At 43.5% G+C, this 20,712-nt stretch overlaps 1 protein-coding gene across 1 annotated transcript in view; it reads right to left on the bottom strand.

Annotated features, from left to right (window-relative positions):
• The window catches only part of HEG1 (heart development protein with EGF like domains 1), a 110,584-nt gene that overhangs the window by 55,011 nt on the left and 34,861 nt on the right, over positions 1-20,712 (bottom strand). Inside the window, exons 2-13 of the mRNA XM_019522559.1 lie at positions 20,042-20,386; positions 17,579-17,893; positions 15,258-15,578; positions 13,896-14,234; positions 12,939-13,259; positions 10,843-11,181; positions 10,035-10,355; positions 9,031-9,357; positions 6,808-7,152; positions 5,206-5,526; positions 3,845-4,186; positions 1,769-3,142 (exon numbers count right to left, since the gene is read on the bottom strand). Of these exons, the coding sequence (XP_019378104.1) occupies positions 1,769-3,142; positions 3,845-4,186; positions 5,206-5,526; positions 6,808-7,152; positions 9,031-9,357; positions 10,035-10,355; positions 10,843-11,181; positions 12,939-13,259; positions 13,896-14,234; positions 15,258-15,578; positions 17,579-17,893; positions 20,042-20,312 (4,936 nt within the window). The 5' untranslated portion in view covers positions 20,313-20,386. The remainder of the gene's footprint in view (positions 1-1,768; positions 3,143-3,844; positions 4,187-5,205; positions 5,527-6,807; positions 7,153-9,030; positions 9,358-10,034; positions 10,356-10,842; positions 11,182-12,938; positions 13,260-13,895; positions 14,235-15,257; positions 15,579-17,578; positions 17,894-20,041; positions 20,387-20,712) is intronic.

Here is a 20,712-nt window from a genome sequence, read left to right as displayed (position 1 = left end):
AACTGGACAATTTGGCAGCTTCCTTGCAGCACCCCGCCTGCTGACCAGGGCTGTGTAGGCTGGCTCCAGCCCCCCTCCACACCCCAGACTCAACAGGCAAACATCCGAGGGGGAAGGGCTGTAACTCAGCACTACGAGTTGGAATGGGGCCCTGAACATCTGTAGGCTCCCTGTGTCAAAGTTAAGGTGATTTATCTAACCTGTATCACTAGAGGATGTAAAAGCTAGAGCGTAACACCAGCTTCCCCTCCCTTTTTAAAGCCTTTAAAAGCTTTAAAACTGGATGACCAGCTTCATCAATACTTACTACTCTTCGTGGTGCTGATGAAAGCAATCCGCTGCCATGAACGGGACTAATGAAATTAGTAAATGCTACACCTTGTAGTGCTTTGCTCAGTACCTTTGACTTGAATTATGGATTACGTTTCCATTCTGGTAAAATACTTGACTGAACAGACTTACTTGTGAAGATGAGGAGATTGACAACAGGGGGAAATTAAATCATTCATCCTGCAGTCTTTTTGTTATACTAACACCTTCACATCCTCCTTCTAGTGCACTGCACACTTAGCCCCAGCTACTTTTCCTCAACCCCGCAAGGATGAGTAACTGCTCCAAGCTCATTCCTAGAAAGACCTTTCCTTTAGCAAAGTGTGAAGATGCCTGCTTTGGCCAAATGATGCATTCGGGTTTTATGAGGCAAATTTATTGCCAAAGTTACACTATTCCCACTTCTAATACCATTCATTATTCCATGTTCTGGAACGATAAGCAATGACAATCAATGCAGAAATTTTGCCTAAACTTTTCCCACTGGTTGTAGGTGTAGACAGCAAAGATAAGGTATGTGGCCTAAACCTAGCTAACAAGAAGTGGCAGCTCTTTAAAGAGAGATTATTTAGCAAGATAGAAAGTGATCATAGGTCTAACATCAGGACACACTTCAACTTGCATACCAATGGCTAACCAACTGTCTTTTCTCATGGACAAACATAGCATATTTACTCACATACCACACATACTTCTCCCCAAAAACATAGCCCTCCAAAACTGGGAAGCATGTCTTCTAGAGTGAAACTGTTTTTCTGTCTGAACAGCCCCCGTAACGGCTTCTGCTTCTTTCACTCCCTCCCCACCACAGCTGGTGGCATGGAAGGAGGAGAAGCAGCTGTTACAGTTTTAACCCTTTTGACAGCCACTTGTGAACTGGCAGTAGTTTCTGGCAGATTAGCCAATTTGACAGCAGCTGTGAAAAGGTCAAAACTGTAATATTTCTCTTTTTGCGTGAGCAGGAAAAGGAGGACAACTGAGCTGAAGAGTAGGCTCTGGTCCCTGCTCCACGTGGAAAAGATTTTTATTTCTTCATTCTGTCTTCCCAAATGTATGTCCTACTTGGGCGCAGGTGGTATGCAAGAAAATGTGGACTATTTCTATTTGTAAAGAGAAGTTAAAAAAACACTGATTCTCAATTAATAAAGAGAACTGTTTTGCATTTTCACAATTTCAGCTGAATGTTGTCACTAAAGCTTTTGCTACATTTCCACCAAAACTTTCAGCATTTTTTCAAGCAGCTCTGCATAAGAAGACTACTATTAAATCCTCGCCTTTTGTATCCAATGCTTAAAAATCCAGGTGATTAAAACTAAGGCCCAGGTCTGAAAAGGGAATTAGGCACCCAACCAGGCACTGGTACTGGTATCAGGGCTGCATTTGATGCAAATATTTATTCTACATGACAGGTTTCTGTGTAGCACTTTAGATGCTTTACCTGTTGTATGAGAAGATGTCACTGTGGTGGTAGTTAAAGCAACAATAGCTGGCTTGGTAGTAGCTGTCAAAGAACTAGGAAACCCAGCAGTGGTTTTGCTAATGGAAGTTGTTGCAGAAAAATGAGTAGCCGGGATACTTTCTTTGGTGAGTTTAATACTAGCTGTGGTGCTAGCTTCCATCACTTCTGTAGTTATTCCAGTGATGGAGGCCAACTTTGTGGGTGCAACAGTTTGAACTCTCGGGACTTCTGTAGTAGCAGAATGACCCGTAGTCAGCCCAAGAGTTGCACGTGCTGTCACAGTGCTGGATTTCTCTGTTGTTAATTCCACGACGGCGAAGTCTTCCTCCCGACTTGTTGGACTTGGCAAGGTAGTGGTTGATTCGTTTGTCATCTCCGTACCCATGCTCAGACTCACGGTTGTCAAAACCGAAGGTGTCTTTTCAATGCTGTCCCCTGTGGCAACAGTGGCTGCCCCCGCGGTGCTCTCTGTCATAAGCGAAGAAGTTGGCATGAATGCTGAATGTTTAGCAAGGTGCTCCGTGGATGTAGTTGGAAAAAGAGGCAATTCTGTGGAGCTGAAGCCAGTGCTTTCCTTCAACGGGTATGTGCTACTGTGATTGTCGTATTCTCCGGGCAAACTCCCAGAAAACACAGCCGTGGACGGCTCCCTCCCATCTGTCGCTCCTGTTGTAACCGTGGACGCACTGGTTTGAGAGCTGTCATTGGAGTGTACTGATGAAGATTGTGAAGAGAATGAAGGTGATGAGAATGAGAATGATGATGATGCTGTGACTGGTGAGGAAGTAGGTAAAGATGATAAAGGGAGAGGCGGAGGCGATGTTGATGGCAAGACTGACAAAGTTGGTGGTAGAGACGATTGTGATGTTGTGAACAAAGGAGGGGGTGCTGGTGTTGATGAAGGTGATCGATAGAATGAAGACACTGAGGCAGAAGACTGAAACCCTGATGAAGATAATGATGAGCTGCCAGTTGGTGCTGATTCAGAGCCAGTATAAGACAGAGTTGTATTTTGTATCCTGCTTGTTGAAGAGTAAGTTGGAATTTTAGAAGAATAAACGAGTAAAGGTTCAGTAGAGGGCTCCGTGACGGTCCCATCACTTGATGATACATTATTTTCTCTACTCTGTGACACAGATGAGGCCTGGGATATACTGGAAGAGTTGGAAGATTCTGTAAAAAAAGTGGAACTTTCTGATGAGTCTGTAGAAGTGCTGTTACTTGATATAGATAATAACGTCCTTTCCCCGCCTCTGCTGAATGTGGTTGAACTGTACATGCTGTCCGTTTGAGAAGCGGAGGTCCGTTTTTCTGTGTCAGTGCCACTGATAGGCTGATGGCTACTTGCAATACCTAGAATTAAAAATAAAGATTAATTAAAATGGTGGTGATCTATATCAAACAATATTGCCATTTTATTCAAATAATGAGTCTGATTCATAAAAATTACCAGTCTGCATATGAGTCCATCTACGACACCAATTCATACGGTGGTGATCTGCCAGTAAACTCTAGGTGTTAGCATGCAATACATTTTGCAAAGGGTGCATGTATGGGGTGACAGTCAAGTTGTCATTTTTTATCACTTTCTAAAGTTTTAATATCAAACTCTTGCAGCACTGAGTCCCACATAGTAACTGTGTCCTAATAAAACGTATTGCCTTTTAATATAACGTGATCACTGGGTTCACTTTTCTTGCATTTTATGGAAGCTGAACAGGTAAACCCATTTGTCCTTTTCCCGATTCATAATTTATCCCGTAAGAGTGTGGTATACTTAAGATATACTTAAGGTATACTCTCTTCCTCTGTTCCAAATTAAATAATACCAATCTTCAGGGACTGACCTGCTTTGGTTTAGAAAAATCTTCAGGCCTTCATAGGAAGAAAATATTTTCATGGGCATTGCTTTAAGTTAGTGTGTGCAAAACAAAATAATGCCATATAAAGGAATTCCTTTATATGGCATTATTTTGTTTTGCACACACTAACTTAAAGCAATGCCCATGAAAATATTTTCCTCCTTCACAAGGAAATGTATATACAAAAGCTTACTTGAAGCAACGTTCTGGAAAGAAGAATAAGTTGGTATCTTGGAAGAATGTGTAAACAAGGTCTCCGTGGAAAGCCCAGTTAAACTCATGTCATCTGCTGAAACATTCATCTCTTTGGTCTGTACCTCTGAAAACGAATGAAATAATTCTGAGGAATTGGCAATTTTTGTATAGGAAGTGGGGCGCTCTGTTGTATGGGTAGATGTGCCATTTGTAAGAGATTGTGATGTCCTTTCTTCACTTTTGGATAATGTAGCAGAAGCATACGTGCTGTCAGTATAAGGACGGGAAATCCTTTCTTCTGTACTTGAGCTGCCAAGTGACTGATGGCTTCTTCCAGTTGCTGAAATGGGATGAAAAAGTAGAAATTATTGTTTTTAGTTCCAGATCAAATGGCATTTAAGAGTTCTGCACCAGTTTTCAGCTGAAAAAATAAGGCCAGACTAAATCCCACATGCAACTCTATCTATTTAAGAGTTCCTGTAGATGTGCGGGGGGGACATGGAGGGGGTGCTCTGACATGCTGTAAATACAGCATGTCAGAGAAGACTCAATTAATCTAATTATCTGATCAGCACGCTCCTGCAGCTTCCATGCCTTGTGTATTAGCATCCCCGCACTTCAAAATTGTGGGGGGTGCTTTACCTAAAGCTCGTTCAATGAGCTTTAAAGCACCCCCACCACCACTTTGAAGCACGGGGATGCTGACACACAAGACGCTGCAGGCGCTTTAGTAAGAGTGGCTCTGAGCTGCACTAATTAAAGCGCCACCCTGCCTGCCCCTGAAGCATGTGTAAAAATGCCATAAGTGTCCATTGATCAGGACATTCCTCAGCAGGTTCCTCTAAAGGTGAAACGTATAGACACAATGAGTGTCATTAACGTTGTAATGTTGCTTTACAATTATTAAAGTATAAGCCAAAGCTATGGGGAGATAAACATTTTCCTACAGTAAAAAGATACCATCTACTCTTCTGCTTTGCTAGCTTTCTAGTCCATACCAACCGCTGCATATGTGATATGAAAGAACAGACCTGTTTCAGCAGCAGTCAAGTTCCCAAACTTTGCTGGCCCACAGACAATTCTATTGAGTGAGCAGCATGCTGCAGGCAACATCCAACTTTGCTCTCCCTGTCAACCTGAACAAATATGCATGTGGCAAAAGCAAAATTTCTTGTGGCCCTCTGCAATATGAGACAGTCTGGAGCCCATGCACTGGGGATTACTGCATTAGGACTCATTAATACCATTGCTGGCAAATGCACTAGCTTTGAATTTGCTGGTCAAAACAGATCCACAATGGGGAAGAGGGAGAGAATGTTCCCCTGATCAAAATGCGATTGCTGAGTTCAGGAAACTCACTGGAGGGATCCTCAGCTTCAGAGGAATAAGTTGAGGCCTTGGAAAAATATGGACGCAAAGACTTAGTTGAAGGCTCAGTGAAACGTGCATCATCCCTTGATGAAGAATTCCTTCCTTCAGTCAGCACTTCTGAAGGTGAGATTTGGGTTGAATCTGAATACTTGGCCGTATCCGTATCAGTAGCAGAAGTCTCTGTTGTCTCTGTGGCTATGCTGCTGGTAGTTCCAGACTGGGATGTCCTTTCCACACCTCTGCTGAATGTGGTTGAGATGTATGTACTCTCAGTAGGGGAACTGGAAATCTTTCTTCCTCCATCTGAAACTGTATATTACACATACATATTATTGAATGGGTTCTGATGGCTGAAAAAAATCCATATGCACATCTGGAACAGTAGGTATGTTAACAATCACCCTCATGCACTGACCTATGTATTATACAACCTATTGAAACATGTGGCTTAAATTTTTATGATTATTCCAGAGGAGGAAAAAAGGGGCAGTGATGGAACCTGGCCCCAGAGAAAATTGTCCTGGCATAGCGAAGCAGTCAGCACACTTAGTGAACTTCTGTGCTAGTTGTCTCACTCATAACCGAGAAGGTAGATCACTGGAGCCATATTAGGCTAGGGAGGTGGCAGCGAATGTCTGAACTGCATCTGTTCCCAAGAGAATGAAAATTCCTACAAGGAGACGCACGTTAGAGCAGCCCTAAAGCTATTCTACCTTCTGCTACCATGCCAGGCCCAATACAAATTCACCGTGAGAACTCAGGAAGTTGAACTTTTCTTCCTGGCAGTCTCCCTTGCCCACATGCAAGCAAAGCTCCCCGTGGGAGAGATGTTGAGCTTTTTAACTCAAGAACCCTTAGAGGTATTGGCAGCTTTCTCTAAAAAGCAGCTCAACAAGCATGAGAATGGTGACACTAAAGGGAAGTTTGTAATTACAACTAGTCAACTTGGGAACTAGAGTTCAAAGCCAATAGATATCTTTACAGGTACAGTGTAGATGTTAACCACCAGGATTGCATGCCTCATCCAATCCTGCTAGCTGGTGAAGAATCACTGACGGCCTCAGTCTCCCCTCTTATTCATGCCAAGCAATGCTTTACTCTGGGAACCATTCACCAAAAGAAGCTACTACCTATCAGGACATGTGTAATGAAAGCAGATGCTGGTGGCACTATGTAGCGGAAGAATAAAAGAGCCTGTGATTAAAACCTTCAGGGCCACGCAGAATGGAAACAGGAGTCCAGCAGTTAGGGCACCAGCTTGCCATGTCGGAGATCCAAGGTTCAAGTCCTGCCACAGACTTCCCTGGTGGCCTGACATACATTACTTGGGCCTAAATTCCCCACGGGTAAACAAGGAAAACAGCACTTTCCTACTCCACAGGGGAGTTGCAAAGACAAGCACATTAAAGATTGTGAGATGTGTGGATATGATGGCAATGAGGGTCATGTGATTACATCTCACAGGAAGGAGTCTAAGTTATTAAAGGGGAATTTATTCTTTAATAAAAGGACTGACTCAGCTTTTTGGAAGGGAGGCTGATTTTTTCTTTTTATAATGTGCAGTAACACGCCAGGAGTGACAAAGCCCACCTGAAAGATTAGCTGATGAAGATGAATAACTCGGGATCTTGGAAGGATGTGTGAGCAAAGTCTTGGTTGAAAGCTGGTTGAAGTCCTCCTCCCCTGATGGGACACTGCTTCCCTTAGACTGTGCTAAGGAAGACGAAGACGGGCTTAGATCTGTCAAGTCAGTATTTGCTGAAGTAGAACTGGGACTTTCCATTGTATCAGTCAAAGTGCTCCTGTTGGTTAGAGGCCTTAATGTTTCTTCACCTCTGTTGGAGGTTGTTGAAATGTAAAAACTGGTGGTGGAAACTCCAGAAGTGCCTTCTTCAGTAGCTGAGACACCAATTGATTGATGGCTGCTTCCAGCGGCTGAAACATAACAAGGAAAAACAATTTTATGCATATGAGCTTATAGACAGATGGATGAGTTTTCCTTCAATACCACCCAGATGCAGACATTATGAATAGGGATATTAACATTAAGAAGTTTTCAATCTGGAAATAGTGATATTGTGGAATAGATGGAATTCTTGCAAAGAAGTGGCATAAGACATGAGAAATGCAAGAAAAACAAGCTGTGGAATCAATGAGCTATATGCTTAACTTCACCATTCAGTCCCCTGGTTTTGCTCTCCATATTACTGGTCCCTACATCTGTTATTCAAACTATAGAAATGACTGGACTTGATTTCAGAGGGGTAGCATACTATGTAAGGGAGACAGATTAAAAATATATGGGATCACTGAAGACTGAATTCCTTTTCCAGTACAGAACAGCAATAGCCATCATATTAAATACTTCAGAAAATACAACCAATTCAATATAGTATTTAATTTGATGGTAGTGGCTACAGCATAAGCCAGGAACTCAAAAGAACAGAATTATAGAAAATGAGGGTTAGAAGGGACCTCAGGAGGTTACGTCTAGTCCAACCCTCTGCTCAAAGCAGGACCGTCTCCAACTAGATTGTCCCAGCCCAAGCTCTGTCTAGCTGGGTCTTAAAAACCTCCAAGGATGGAGCTTCTACCACCTCTCTGGGTAACTTGTTCCAGTGCTTTACTGCCCTCCTGGTGAGACAGTTTTTCCTAATATTCAACCCAAACTTCCCTTGCTGCAACTTGAGCCCATTACTCCTTGTTCTGTCATCTGTCACCACTGAGAACAGTCCAGTTTCCATCCTCTCTGGAGCCCCCCTGCAGGGAGTTGAAGTTTGCTATTAAATCCCCCCTTGATCTTCTCTTCTCCAGACTAAATAAGCCCAGCTCCCTCAGCCTCTCCTCATAAGGCATGTGCCCTACCCTCCCTAATCATATTAATTGCCCTCTGCTGGACTCTCTCCATTTTGTCTACGTCATTTCTGTACTGGGGGGCCCAAAACCGGACATGACTCCAGATGTGGCCTCACCAGTGCAGAACACAGGGAAAGAATCACCTCCCTCGATCTGCTGGCAACACTCTTACTAATGCAGCCCAGTAAGCCGTTAACCTTTTGGTCTAATCCTTCAATCTGTCAAGGTCTCTCTGAATCCTAGCCCTGCCCTCCATCCTATTTACTACTCTGCCCAGCTTGCTATAATCTGCAAACTAACTCAGGGTGCACTCCATCCCATCTTCCAGGTCGCTGATAAAGACTGACTCCAAGACTGACTCTTGGGGCATCCACTCAATACCAGCTTCTAACTGGACATTGAGTCACAGACTACTACCCTTTGAGCCCAAGGATCCAGTCGGTTTTTGATCCACCTTATAGTCCATTCATCCATCCCTGTAATTCCTTAGCTTGCTTGCAAATAATCCAAGCCCAGCTTTGCTGTATGACATTTGGAAAAATCACTTAATCAGTCTCTATGGTATTGTATGGCCTTCACCTATAAAACCGTGAGAATGAGCAGAGGGCTGAAAACTTTTAGTCAAACAATATTGTGCGACTAAATGAACATTCAATACATTCAGGAAAATTTATCTAGAAAGGTTATGCTCAATGTTTAAAAACAAAACATCAATATACTATTTTTTTTCATTGAAAAATGGAAATATTCCAGGGGAAGAAAAACTAGCACCACACTCCAACAGTCTCTAACAGCAAGACTTACCAGGCTTATGTAGTTGTAATACATTTCAAGATCGACGGAACAAGTACTGCAGAGGTGCAAAATATAATCATAGTCGTCCTTTACTTAAAATAAAATATTTGGTTTACGAAGAGCTTTCAAAATCATTTTAAAACCTATTAAAAAGCAGCTCACCTCTTGAAGTATTTTCTGGAGTGGAGAGGGAATGTGTAAGCAAAGGATCCAATGAAAGGTCTGTGAAATCTGTGGCACGTAATGGACTATTAGTTTCATGGGCCTCTGTTACAGAAGATATAGATGAAGACTGCATCAGCTCTGAAGAGCCTAACATTTCAGTACTAGACACAAAGCTTCCTCTTGCATCAGAAGGTGTGCTGGTGTTCGTTAGAGACAAACTCCATTCCACATCTCTTGTGATTGTTGCTGACCTGGTGATAGGAGAATCAGAAGTCCTTGTTTCTGTATCTGAAATACTAATTGCCTGGTGGCTGCTTCCAAAGACTAAAAGAGAATAAGGAAAACTGCTTTATGCATGGGGAAATTATGAACAGATGGATGAGTTTACTCCCAGTAATGCCCAGTACCCACAAATATAAACCATGGGAAGTTTTCAGCCTGGAGAAAAGGCAAATTTGCTAAGACATAACCCTTGTCATGCAGGTACACTTGTAATTAAAAACTCACAAAAAAAGAGAGAAAAAGCCATGAAAAATAAATGTGTGGAACCAAGAAGCTGTATGTTCAACTTCGCCCTCTGCACTCCATGCTGCCGCACACAAAAAATGATATACCTATAAAAAGGCTTGGAATTATATTCAGCAGAATTGCTAAGCTGAATAATTTAGAAACATCCACCAACTGATATTGGACTCTTCCAAAAATCGATATCCAAGTACTACAAACACAATTTCTAGATTCACAATTTGCATCTTTTTCCTGTAAAAAATTGCAACTAACCGCTGAGAACAACGCATCAAGAAGTTTTCAGCCTTGAAATTTTCCACTGAAAATCTTTGCATGGCTGGGAAATGTTTTGAAATGTAAAGGAAAGTGCTACATAACCAGAACACACGATATTTCCCCCTTTTTAAAAAAATAAAAATGAGCAGTTGGTATAAGAATGTTTTAAATAATCTTTAAAGCACTGGAAAACAACAGACATGGTCTCAACTTCTCACCTGTGGAAACATTTTCTGAAGCAAGGCTGAAATCTGTAAGCAGGGGGGGATCTGTAGCATTGAATGAGGCATTCTTCATTCCTGTAGTCTGGGCTGTAGAAGACATAGATGAGGACTGGGTCACATCTGCAGCGCTGGATAATTCAGCACCAAAGGGGGAGTTTTGTGTTGCATCAGATCTGCTGCTCTCCGTTACAGATCGTAACATCCTATCTCCCCCATTTGTGGAGGCTGCTGAAATGTATGTGCTAGTGGTATGAGACCCAGGAGACCTTTTCTCTGTACTTGAGATGTTAATTAATTGATGGCTGCTTCCAGTCGCTGAAACATGATGAAGAACATTTATAATGCCATATAATTAAAGTCAAATCGATTCATCTTCCCAAAACTCCCAGGTGCAGATATTGCTTGTAGGAGTCTTAAAATACACATATATTCGATATCAAATATGTTAATTTAAAAAATGGTAAATCCTGCATGCTCATGTGTGTGTTTGTGCGTGTGTAGGTCCGTCTGTCTTTTAATGGAAAATACACACATGGGCCCGTGCATCCAAACACAAAGACACACATGCACCCCAAATTACTGCTAGCTCAAAAATGGAAACTGTTTGACATAGAAACCACCTTCAATGTGCTCTAATAGAATACAATGCCTGTACTTACAGGGCTGTGAAAAAGTGCAACGTAAGTATAAAATACAATATTAGTCTTCCTTTATTTGAAAAAGTATGCATGTCGTATGAGAATGATTTAAAAACAATCTACAAAACTTGTAAAATGACAAGCACATGGATTGACCAACTAACCTGCAGAAGCAGCTTGTGAATCAGAGTGAAAATGCGTTGGCATGGGATCTGCTGAGGACCCGGTGAAATATGTGACTCCCAATGTAACTTTTCCTTTATTAGTCTCTGCTCTAGCAGATATAGAGGAGGTCTGAGTGACATCTGCAGAGCTGGGTATGTCAGTGCTAGAAGCAGAGCTTTGTGCTGCACTGGGGGACAGACTGCTGTTTGTTAGAGATTGCACTATCTTCTCCCCAGCTCTGGTGAATGCTGTTGAAATAACCATGCTGGTGGCACGAGGATCAGAAGTCCTTTGCTCCAGCACTGAAATGTTAGTTGGTTGCTGGCTGCTTTCACTTTCTGAAATATCATAAAGGAAAACTGGTTTTATGCTTATGAAATTATAAACAGATGGAGGAGTATCTTTCCAATAATGCCCAGATGCAGGCAGTGTAAATATGGGTATTAGATACAGAAGGAGTTCAAGCTGGAGAAAGAACAGTATTTTAGAAAAAGCCTGAATATTTTATAATTCAGGAACACATAAAATGGATTGCTTGCAAAAAAAAGAATAAAGCCACCAAAAGTGACAATGAAAGCAAATTAAATGCAAAGACTTGGGTGTTTAACTTTACTGCTCAGTTGCATGGCTGTGCACTCTATGCTGCTGGCAGTTAAACATTACAAGCTTCAGAAATGTTTTTAATCTAATATAGTATGGATACAATACCAAATGACCTCAAGATATTTAACCACTTGTGACTCAGGATTCTGAGGTCAGTGAATACTGAGCATCTGTACAACTGATCAAGAACCACAAATTTTATACTGTGTCTCAAAGGACATGAGTTCATGGGGCATTAAGCATGAATTACTGATGACTACACTTAGTTCACGGGAAGCACCACAATGCAGAGAGTACAGCACAGGGCAGGAACTCAACAAACCTGAGTTCAAATCCCAGCTTTGCTATGGGACTGTGCAGAAACTGCTCACCAGCACTCTTTTTTGTACCACGGGATGTTTATACAGATGCTCGGAGAGTGGAGGGGAGGTGCTTTTAATTAGAGTAGCTCCAAGAGCTGCTGTAATTAAAGCGTCACCGCATCTCGTATATCAGCATCCCCGTGCTTCAAAACGGCAGTGGGGGTGCTTTATCTAAAGCTTGTTTGGCGAGTTTTAGATACAACGCCCTGCCACCCTTTTGAAGCACAGGGATGCTGATACACAAGACACAAGAGGCTGCAGGAGCGCAGTAATTGCCAGTCTCCAGCAGACTCGGTTAATCAAGCCTGCTCTGATGCACTGGAATGACAGCACATCGAAGGAACCTCCCTGCTCGTGGATAGGCACCCGTAGGTTGTTACACTAGAGCAGGGGCGGGCAATTATTTTGGACGGAGGGTCACTTACTGAGTTTTGGCAAGCCATTGAGGGCCACATGATAGGCAGCGAGGGGCAGATAAATATTAATTTTCTAATTTTTTTAGGGGCCCCGTGGGCTAGATAGAATGGCCTGGCGGGCCGCATTCAGCCCCCGGGCTGCATTTTGCCCACCCCTGCACTAGAGTCAGAAACCATAACCAAAGATGGTCAAAAACTTTGCAGTCAAAACTGGTTTTGGTAGAAAAACGGGGCTTTGCCCAAATGAAAAGTTTTCGTAGGAATTCTGGGCAAAACTCTAACTAAAGTTATGTCTAAGTTGCAGTCAAAGTTATACGTGTAGCTTGTTTTCACGTGGTTGAGACTGATTAAGTGCATCAGGTCTGCATCAAATAACAACGTAGCCACAGCAGCACAGAACTCACCTAGACAGCTTACAGTGAGCTCGTATACATGCCCATGAGCTGCAATCAGACCCTGGCTGAAGCAGACATACGTACTAGATAACACTTAAAAAAAAGAAGAAGAGTTTTGCCCTTTTAACCCCATTTTCTAACAAGCCCTTCCATACCTCCAACTACTGAGAAATGGTGTGACCCTACGGAAAAGTGCCATGCTTGTGTAAAATATAATATTAGTGTTCCTTTATTTGAAAAAAACCCAGCAAAGTTATATATTTTGTATACAAAGCATTTTTTTTAATAAAACAAGCAGCTGGTGGGCTGAGATGCTCACCTGGAGAAGCGCTCTCTGAAGGAGGATGGGAATCTGTTGAACGCTCTGCAAAACTTGGGGCCTGAGAGGATATGTTAAATCCCTGAGTCTCTTCTGCAGCAGATGAAGGCTGGATTACACCTGAAGCACTGGACATTTCAGCACTAGAGGTGGAGCTTTCTGTTGCAAACAAAGGCTTGCTGCTGTGCGAGAGAGATCGCAATGTCCTTTCTCCAGTGCCGGTGAATGCAGTAGAAAGGTACGTACTGGTGGTATCGTAGTAGGAAGTCCTCCTTTTTTCCAGTGCAGACATGCTAGATGTTTTGTGACTGCTTCTGTTGGCTAACATAAGACAAAGACAAATTTTCAATACCTTAGGCAAAAAAATAAACAGATGAGTTTCCTCCCGGTAACACCACGAGCAGACAGCGCTGGTGTGGATATCAGTTACAAGAACTTTTCAGGCTGGGGAAAATGCTCATTTGGAAAGATATGAATTGATTATATTTGGGAACATATGGATTACAGATCACAAAAAAGATACGCTTAGCTTCCCCGTTCAGTTCGGGAGCTTTGCAATCCATGCTGCTGTTGGCACTCACAGGAATCATAAGACTTTAGAAATCCCTGGAATTAAATTGAGAGTGGGTGGAAGACTGAATAAGAGACCTTTCTTAAAAAGTGTAAGACTCAGCGGTATTAGCTCTGTGGATATTGGATTCCTTCGCTGGCCCAGCTGATCAAGAACCACAAACATTACGTCAGGTATCTGCGAGAGCAACAGAAGTCCAGCATAGCCGTAAGTGGGAACTGCTGAACTCCATTCATGGGAAGCAACCCGATCCCATGTGCACAGTCTAGGACATGGGAAGGGACACATATGTTCAAATCCCAGCTTTGAAGAGTGACGGTGGGGAAATTTTGTAAAAAAAAAAATATTTATAATAAATCAGCAAGCTGGTGGAGTGATACGCTCACCTGTGGATGCGCTTTCTGAAGAAGAGTGAAAATCCGTAAGCAAAGGATCTGTTGAGGGCTCTCTGAAATTTGTGGCATCTGGTGAAATATTTATTCCATCAGTTTCTGCTATAGGAGATGCAGACGAGGACTGGATTACATCTGACATGCTGCGCAGTTGAGCACCAGAGCTGGAGCTGTGTGTTAATTGAGAAGGCTGCTTGCTGCTTGTTGGAGACGGAAACATCCTCTCCTCTGTTCTGGGGAACGCTGCTGAAACAGATGTGCCGGTGACACCAGAATCAGGAATCCTTTCTTCTGTTGCTGACGTTCTGACTGCTCGGTGGCCGCTTCCACTAGCTAAAATGTGAAAAAAGACCAATTTCAATTTTATATTTGGAAATATAATAACAGTGCACACAGCACTCGGAGGACGATAGCACTGGCAGGGATTTGGGTGGAAGGTCAATCCAGTAAGATAAGAATCTTTTACATTCGAGAACCCGTGGAATTATGGTTAGCAAAAAAGTGACACACAGGCACAAAAAGTGCAAGTAAATAAAAATAACAACCCCGCAGTTGCTTCGATTCGCCATTTAGTCCCATTGTTTCACAGTCCGTGCTGCTGGCATCTACAAGAATTCAACTGCACAGAATAAGCACGCTGAATAACTTATTACACAACTTGTGCAGTTCAAAGGCAGCGGAATCAGAGGGTACTGGACTCCTCCAGAATAACTGATCAAGACCCACAAACATGGCATAGCAAGAACAGAACATAAGCAATTCAGCATGACCTTCAGTGGGAGTTACTGATAACCAGATTCAATTCATAGGAAGCAGCATATTCCTATGGGTAAGCACAGGGCAGGAACTGGGAACACTGTATTTACAACCCAGCCTTGGTGTGTATGGGCGGGGGAGAATCTCTCCATACTTTATTGTAATCCCTACTCTGTAAAGTAGAAATTCGGAGATGAGAGGGTCAAAAAACAAAATGTAGTCAAGATGGGTTTTCACTGGAAAATTGGGATTTTTGACCACAAGAACATTTTTGTGAAAACAAGAGGCAAACTTCAATTACGTGTTTAAAAAAACCCCCTAAATCTGAAAACAGAATTTTTAATTGGGTGAAAAGCCAAAATAGTTCCCTCCCAAAAAGTCCACATCCATATTTGCCAATCCTTAATAATGGCACTTATCACATTCACCTCTTTGTGAAATGTTTTGAAAAATAGGGGAAAGTAGGCCAATGTAAATAAAGCAGGATATTATTCTTTCTGTAGTTGAAAATAAAAAGTAAACATTTTCTATCTTTTTTTTAATATTGGAAATCATTTTTTTAAATAAACAAAGAAAAACTACTGAAGTAAGCCAGCTCACCAGCAGAAACACTTTCTGTAGCAGTGAGCGAACCCTTATGCAAAGGGTCGGTTGAATTCTCTGTAAAACCCATGGCATCCAGTGAGCTATTATTTCTACCAATTTGCAGGACAGACATTATAGATGAGGACTCAGTTCCATCTGAAGAGCTCGATATTTCAGCACTAGAGGTGGAGCTGCCGGTGTCTGTTAATGATCGTAATGTCCTCTCGTGGAGACCCCGCAGGGATGGAGTTGCGACGTATGCAATGTCACTGTGAGAACTGGCAATCTTTCCCTCTGTATCTGAGATGCTGGCTGGCTGCTTTTGACCTTCAGCAGCTGAAATCCAATAAAGAAATATTAAGATGTCATACTTCAAAACACTAGTATTGGAATTTTCTTCCAAAACTATTCATATTCACGTAAGAGACGGGAAATAAAAGACTTCAATGTTGAGAAAATAAATAATTCCACGGAAAGAAAGCATTGATCGAGACATTTGTATGCAGGAAACCCTGAAAGTATTGACAGGTGCCTGTAGAAGAATGGCCTGAAAACATATCAAAGATGAAAGTCACGGGAAGGAAAAAAAAAGATCAATGATCTAATAACGATGCATATTGAATCGTGCACTATATGTTGCAGTCTTTTTGCTTTCCCCTTTGATCTCTACCGTGCCTGTCTCTACGCTGTCGATGAGAACCCAGCCTTGCAATCGGACCTATGTAGATGGGCCCTTTTACCAGCACGGAGCCCAGCTGGTGTCCCAGGGATCCAGGGAGTGCAGACCAGCTTGATGGGCCCCCCAACTGGAAGCAACTTGGGAAGGAGCCCGATCTGTCTTGGAGGGGGGCAACTACTTGCTTGACACTTTCAGAATAGCACAGTAAATAATGCAAGCATCACAGCATGCTTGCAATCATGTTCAGCAAGACTAAGAGGTTGAGATCAAGGGACTTTCTAAAACCAGGGTGTGCAAAATGGCAGATCTGGCTAGTGCCCAGGCTCCATTTCCCAGCAGCCCCTGCCTGCATTGCTCTGGCCGGTCTCCACAGAGATGCCAGAAGCGGCAGGGCCATTACCGCGTGGGACCATGGAGACCGGCCCAAGCAGCGCTGGCTGGGTGGGGAAGGGCTCCGGGGCTGGGACCGGGATCTTGCAGCGGCGATGGCCAGAGCTGGGGCACAACCATGATCCGCTGCCCCAGGGGTGTCCAGGCAGCAGATCATGGCTCTGCCCTAGCACTGGCCTGCACCGTCATCACTGCAAGATCCCGGACCCTGCTCAGTTGCACATCCTGTCAGCCCCCCTCGGGCCTGTCTCCACGGAGACCCTGGACCCACACTGTCACCGCCCCGCCACTCCTGGGGTTTCCATGGAAACCAGCCAGAGCGACACGGGCCAGGGCTGCTGGGAAATGGAGTCGGCTGTGGGCCTGATCTGGCTTGTGGGCCAGACTTTGCCCACCCCGTCCTAAAGCGCATGAGTCAAATGCACCAAGTGCCCAATATGAGTGACAGCACTCTGTTCACTACGCTCACTTAGCCAAGAAACACTAAGGGAACATTAAAAATCTGCTGGAATAACTGAATCCTTAAAAACAAAACAAAATCAACCCACCATTGCCATATAAAAGCTAGAATAGCCTTTAGCAAGAATTATCGACCAAAGGACACGACACATTGGAGGAGTGTTGGTTGCATTGGATAGGCACCATCACTTGGAGCTGGGAGACCCAGGTTCCTATGGGATCGACTCCTGACTCTTCTAGTAACTGGTTTTCTCACCTCTGACAAATCATTTTATCACCTCTATTTTCCTGCCTATAAAACTGGAACACAGAGATTTACCCTTAGGGAGCTCTGCAAAGTTGAGGGATGAAAGTTACTTTAAAACCAGTTCATGGCTTTTGAGTGCAGGAGTGACCCTAGTATCAATGCTCACCATGGCTGATCTGGAGCACACATTTTAGAGAAACAACCTACCCCAATTTAAAGATTTCTAGTGATCTAGCACATCTCAAGGCTGGTGGCTTCAGCAGTTGGTTACATTCACTCATGCAAAGGGCACCCAATGTCCAGTTTGAACGTGTGAAGTCTCACCTTTCCAGCTACTGGATCCTGTTAAGTCTTTGCCTACTAAACTAAACAAGCCGTCTTCTGGCAGGTATCTGAGCCTCTTACTGCAAGGCCTATTTTACAGCCCTCAGATAATTCTTGTGGCTTGGCTCTGTACACCCTCCAGTTTTTCAACAGCAAATAGCTAGATGCCAAGTATTAGCACTACATTTCAAGTGACATTTACTATGAAGTGCCAACTTTATTGACTACAAAGCTCACCTGGAAAATGAGTTTTTGAAGAGGGTTGCATAAGCAATGACCCTGTTGAGGATTCGGGGAAATCAGGGATATCTGACGCTCCAGCCTGTGATACCGAAGAGGAACGGTGGGTAAGATCTGAAGACACTGGGATTTCTGTGCGAAAACCAGAACCTGGTAGCATATCAACTGAAACACTGCGATTTGTCAACAACTGTAATGTCCTGTCTTCACCTGTACCGAATGCAACTGCAGTATACGTGCTTTCAGTATGAGAGCTAGAAGTCCTTTTTTCAGCATGCCAGTTGCTCAGGGTCTGGTGGTGACTTCCAATGACTGAAATGTAAAGTAAGGAAATTAACAATCCATTAGGAAAAGTCAAAAGATCTTGACTGCTGTCACACCAATTGCCCCTCCAATGGCAGCCTTAAAGACCTGCCAGTTTTGACTCATACAAGTGGATACGATTCCCACGTTGCTTGACTGGCTGGAAAGCAATGTTTCTATATTGCTATATTTGTATTTTCATTATTGAAAAATAATGAGTTCTGGAAAGCTGTTCCCAGCTCCCATGGGGGTTGAAAATGAGTCCCTTAACCTTTTCTATGAAAAGCCATGAAAGGGATCCAGAGACACTCCAAAATAGCCAATCACTCCATGTCTAGGACTCTCACCAGGGAGGTAGGATGCCCAGGTTAAAGACCCAGTTACAAAGTGGGCCAAGAGGGATCTGAATTTGAGTGTCCCACAATTGAGGGAAAAGCCCTGAAACCTTAAGACAATTCACTGTTCTGGAACGTGTCTCTCTCTCTTCCAAAATGTTTCACCATAAAACTCGTGACAAATCCTAATGCTGTATACCGGTGCAATGTTAGTTATCTAAGGCAGCAGTGGGCCAGAATGACCCAGCTCAAGTCCAAGATGGGCTGCCGCCACCGCTGCTGGCAGCTGGCCATGGCACAGCATGGGTGAAGCTCCTAGCTTTTCAGCCAAAAGACAGGCCCCTGCTGCCACAAGCTGCCAAAGCCTCACAGCTCTATGGGCCAGATCTGGATCCTGGTCAGTTTGCCAGCCCCTGATTTAAGGGAATGAAGCAAAGTTTAGAAGCCAAGTCTGCAATCAGCATGCACATACAGCAGAGGAGGGAGTGTGCTCTTGATTTTGCAAACTGCTCAATTTTTCACCATAGGCAACATCTCACAAAAGGTAACAAGCCTGTGAACTTCAGTTAAGGTAGGCACGCAGTCAGGTGTTTTCAGGATAGGGGCTTTGGAAGGAAACCACGACATGAAACTTTCATGAGCTTTAAGTCTCACTAGTGTAAAGTTTCCATTACATTGCCCGACTGGTAGAAAGGGCCTAAGTAAAAATAAGGATCAGGCCTTGAAAGCCAAAGACATTAATTACTGCAGTGTGCAGTGCCACAAGGTTGGATGGTAAGGATGAATTTAGTAATAGACAGTAAATGTAAATTAAACAACAAGATTCCTTCCCACTGAGTTACTGGTTAGTCAAGAAGATCAAGTATCTCTTTTAAGAGCCCACAAACAAAAGGATCCAAATCAGCCCACGGATTTCAGATCCTTGTCTCAGAAAACTCGTGTATTCCCTTGCTGCCAATTACAGCTGAACCCGAGGGTAGTCCGCAGCTTGCCCACAAACCACTCCTCCCATACGTTACCTAATGTTTGCTGCACGTTACGGCGGCTTCCAGACATTAAAAAAAAAACCCCACGCTTTACCGAAAGAAGCAGTGCGTTACTTCGACCCGGCTCTGTAGCACCCATATAGAGCAGGAGCTTCAGTGGGGCTTTTTTGATGCTTTTATTTAACAGCTGATTTAATCAGTTATTAGATAAAAGTGCCAGAAAGCCCTGCTAAAGCACCTGCTCTTTACAGACGCTGGGCAAGCTGGGTCCAGCTAACTTGTTACCTTTTCCAGGCATGTACTGGGCTTGGCATGGGAGCACGCTGAGTTTAAAGTAAAGCACCTTTTGGGGTTTTTTTAACATCTGCAAGCAGCCTATGCTTCCTATTTCTCAAGCAGACTTCTAGGAATCGGCCTGCCTCCTCCTCCTCTCTCCCCCTGTGCGCAGCATTAATTACAAGCAGTCAAGACAAGAAGTGGGACACAGAAGGGCTGGATGTCAGGCACACGTAGCTGTGGAATTGCTGCTGCCTTATTCTTGTCCTTGTCCCTGCAGACAAGGGTAAGTCCTGAACATGGCACAGGGAGCACGAAATAAATTGAAGTTTAACTTCCAGCAAAGCTCCCAGGAACATGTCCAGTGGACAAACTGGAGGCTTCAATGTACATGGCTGGTGTGGGCAGACGTGGCAGCTGCCCTACTATAAGCAGTAACACAGATATGCCCAGGTACCAACAACTGAGCATGAGTCCCTTAGAAAATGTTGCTTGCATTTGTTTCAGAGGCTTGGGTGGGATTTACTGAGCCTCCGGCACTTACATAGGATAAAACCTACCTGCATGTTCACTTTGAGCAGATGAGTCCGTTGGTGTCTTGGAAGAATGTGTAACCACAGGCACAACTCCAAGCTCAGTGGCATCTGCATCACTTGAAGAAATATTACTACTTCTGTTCTGGTCTACTGAGAAGTGCTCCATCAAATGCACAGAGCTGATTTTTTCAGTGTCAGAAATGACGCTTTCTGTTGTAGCTGCGGGCCCTGTGTTGTTTGTGACAGATAGCAAAGTCTTCTCGCCACTCGAGCCAAATGTGGGCAGACTGTCCATGTTGTCCGCGGGAGAACTAGATGTCCTTATTTCAGCACCGGAACTTCGAATTGTCCGATGGCCGCTTCCAATGACTGAAAGGGACAACACAGGGAAGTTAAAAAAGTTAACACTGATTCTGCATGAAGCATAAAGATTCATCTCATCATAACAGCATAAAAAAACTGAGCTCTGGTCACAATGACACCGCAGGAAACCTGGAGCAATTTAAGCTGAAATCCACAGTGTGACTCTGGATTTACATGAGTGCAAATGAGTTCAGAATATACCCCCCAATGTCACATTCTGAACTCGGCATGCATGCAACAGCAGAAGCCAACCTAAATTTGTCCTTCACTTCATTTGGGAAACAGTTTGGTGGAACAGCTTTTGCAAAGGGCAAAATGAACATCCTAAGGGA

Source organism: Gavialis gangeticus, unplaced genomic scaffold, assembly GCF_001723915.1.
Source record: "Gavialis gangeticus isolate Ggan-Ray unplaced genomic scaffold, GavGan_comp1, whole genome shotgun sequence".
NCBI classification, from domain to species: domain Eukaryota; kingdom Metazoa; phylum Chordata; order Crocodylia; family Gavialidae; genus Gavialis; species Gavialis gangeticus.
The sequence above is the reverse complement of the archived record's forward strand: the minus strand, read 5'-3'. Positions and strand labels throughout refer to the sequence as shown.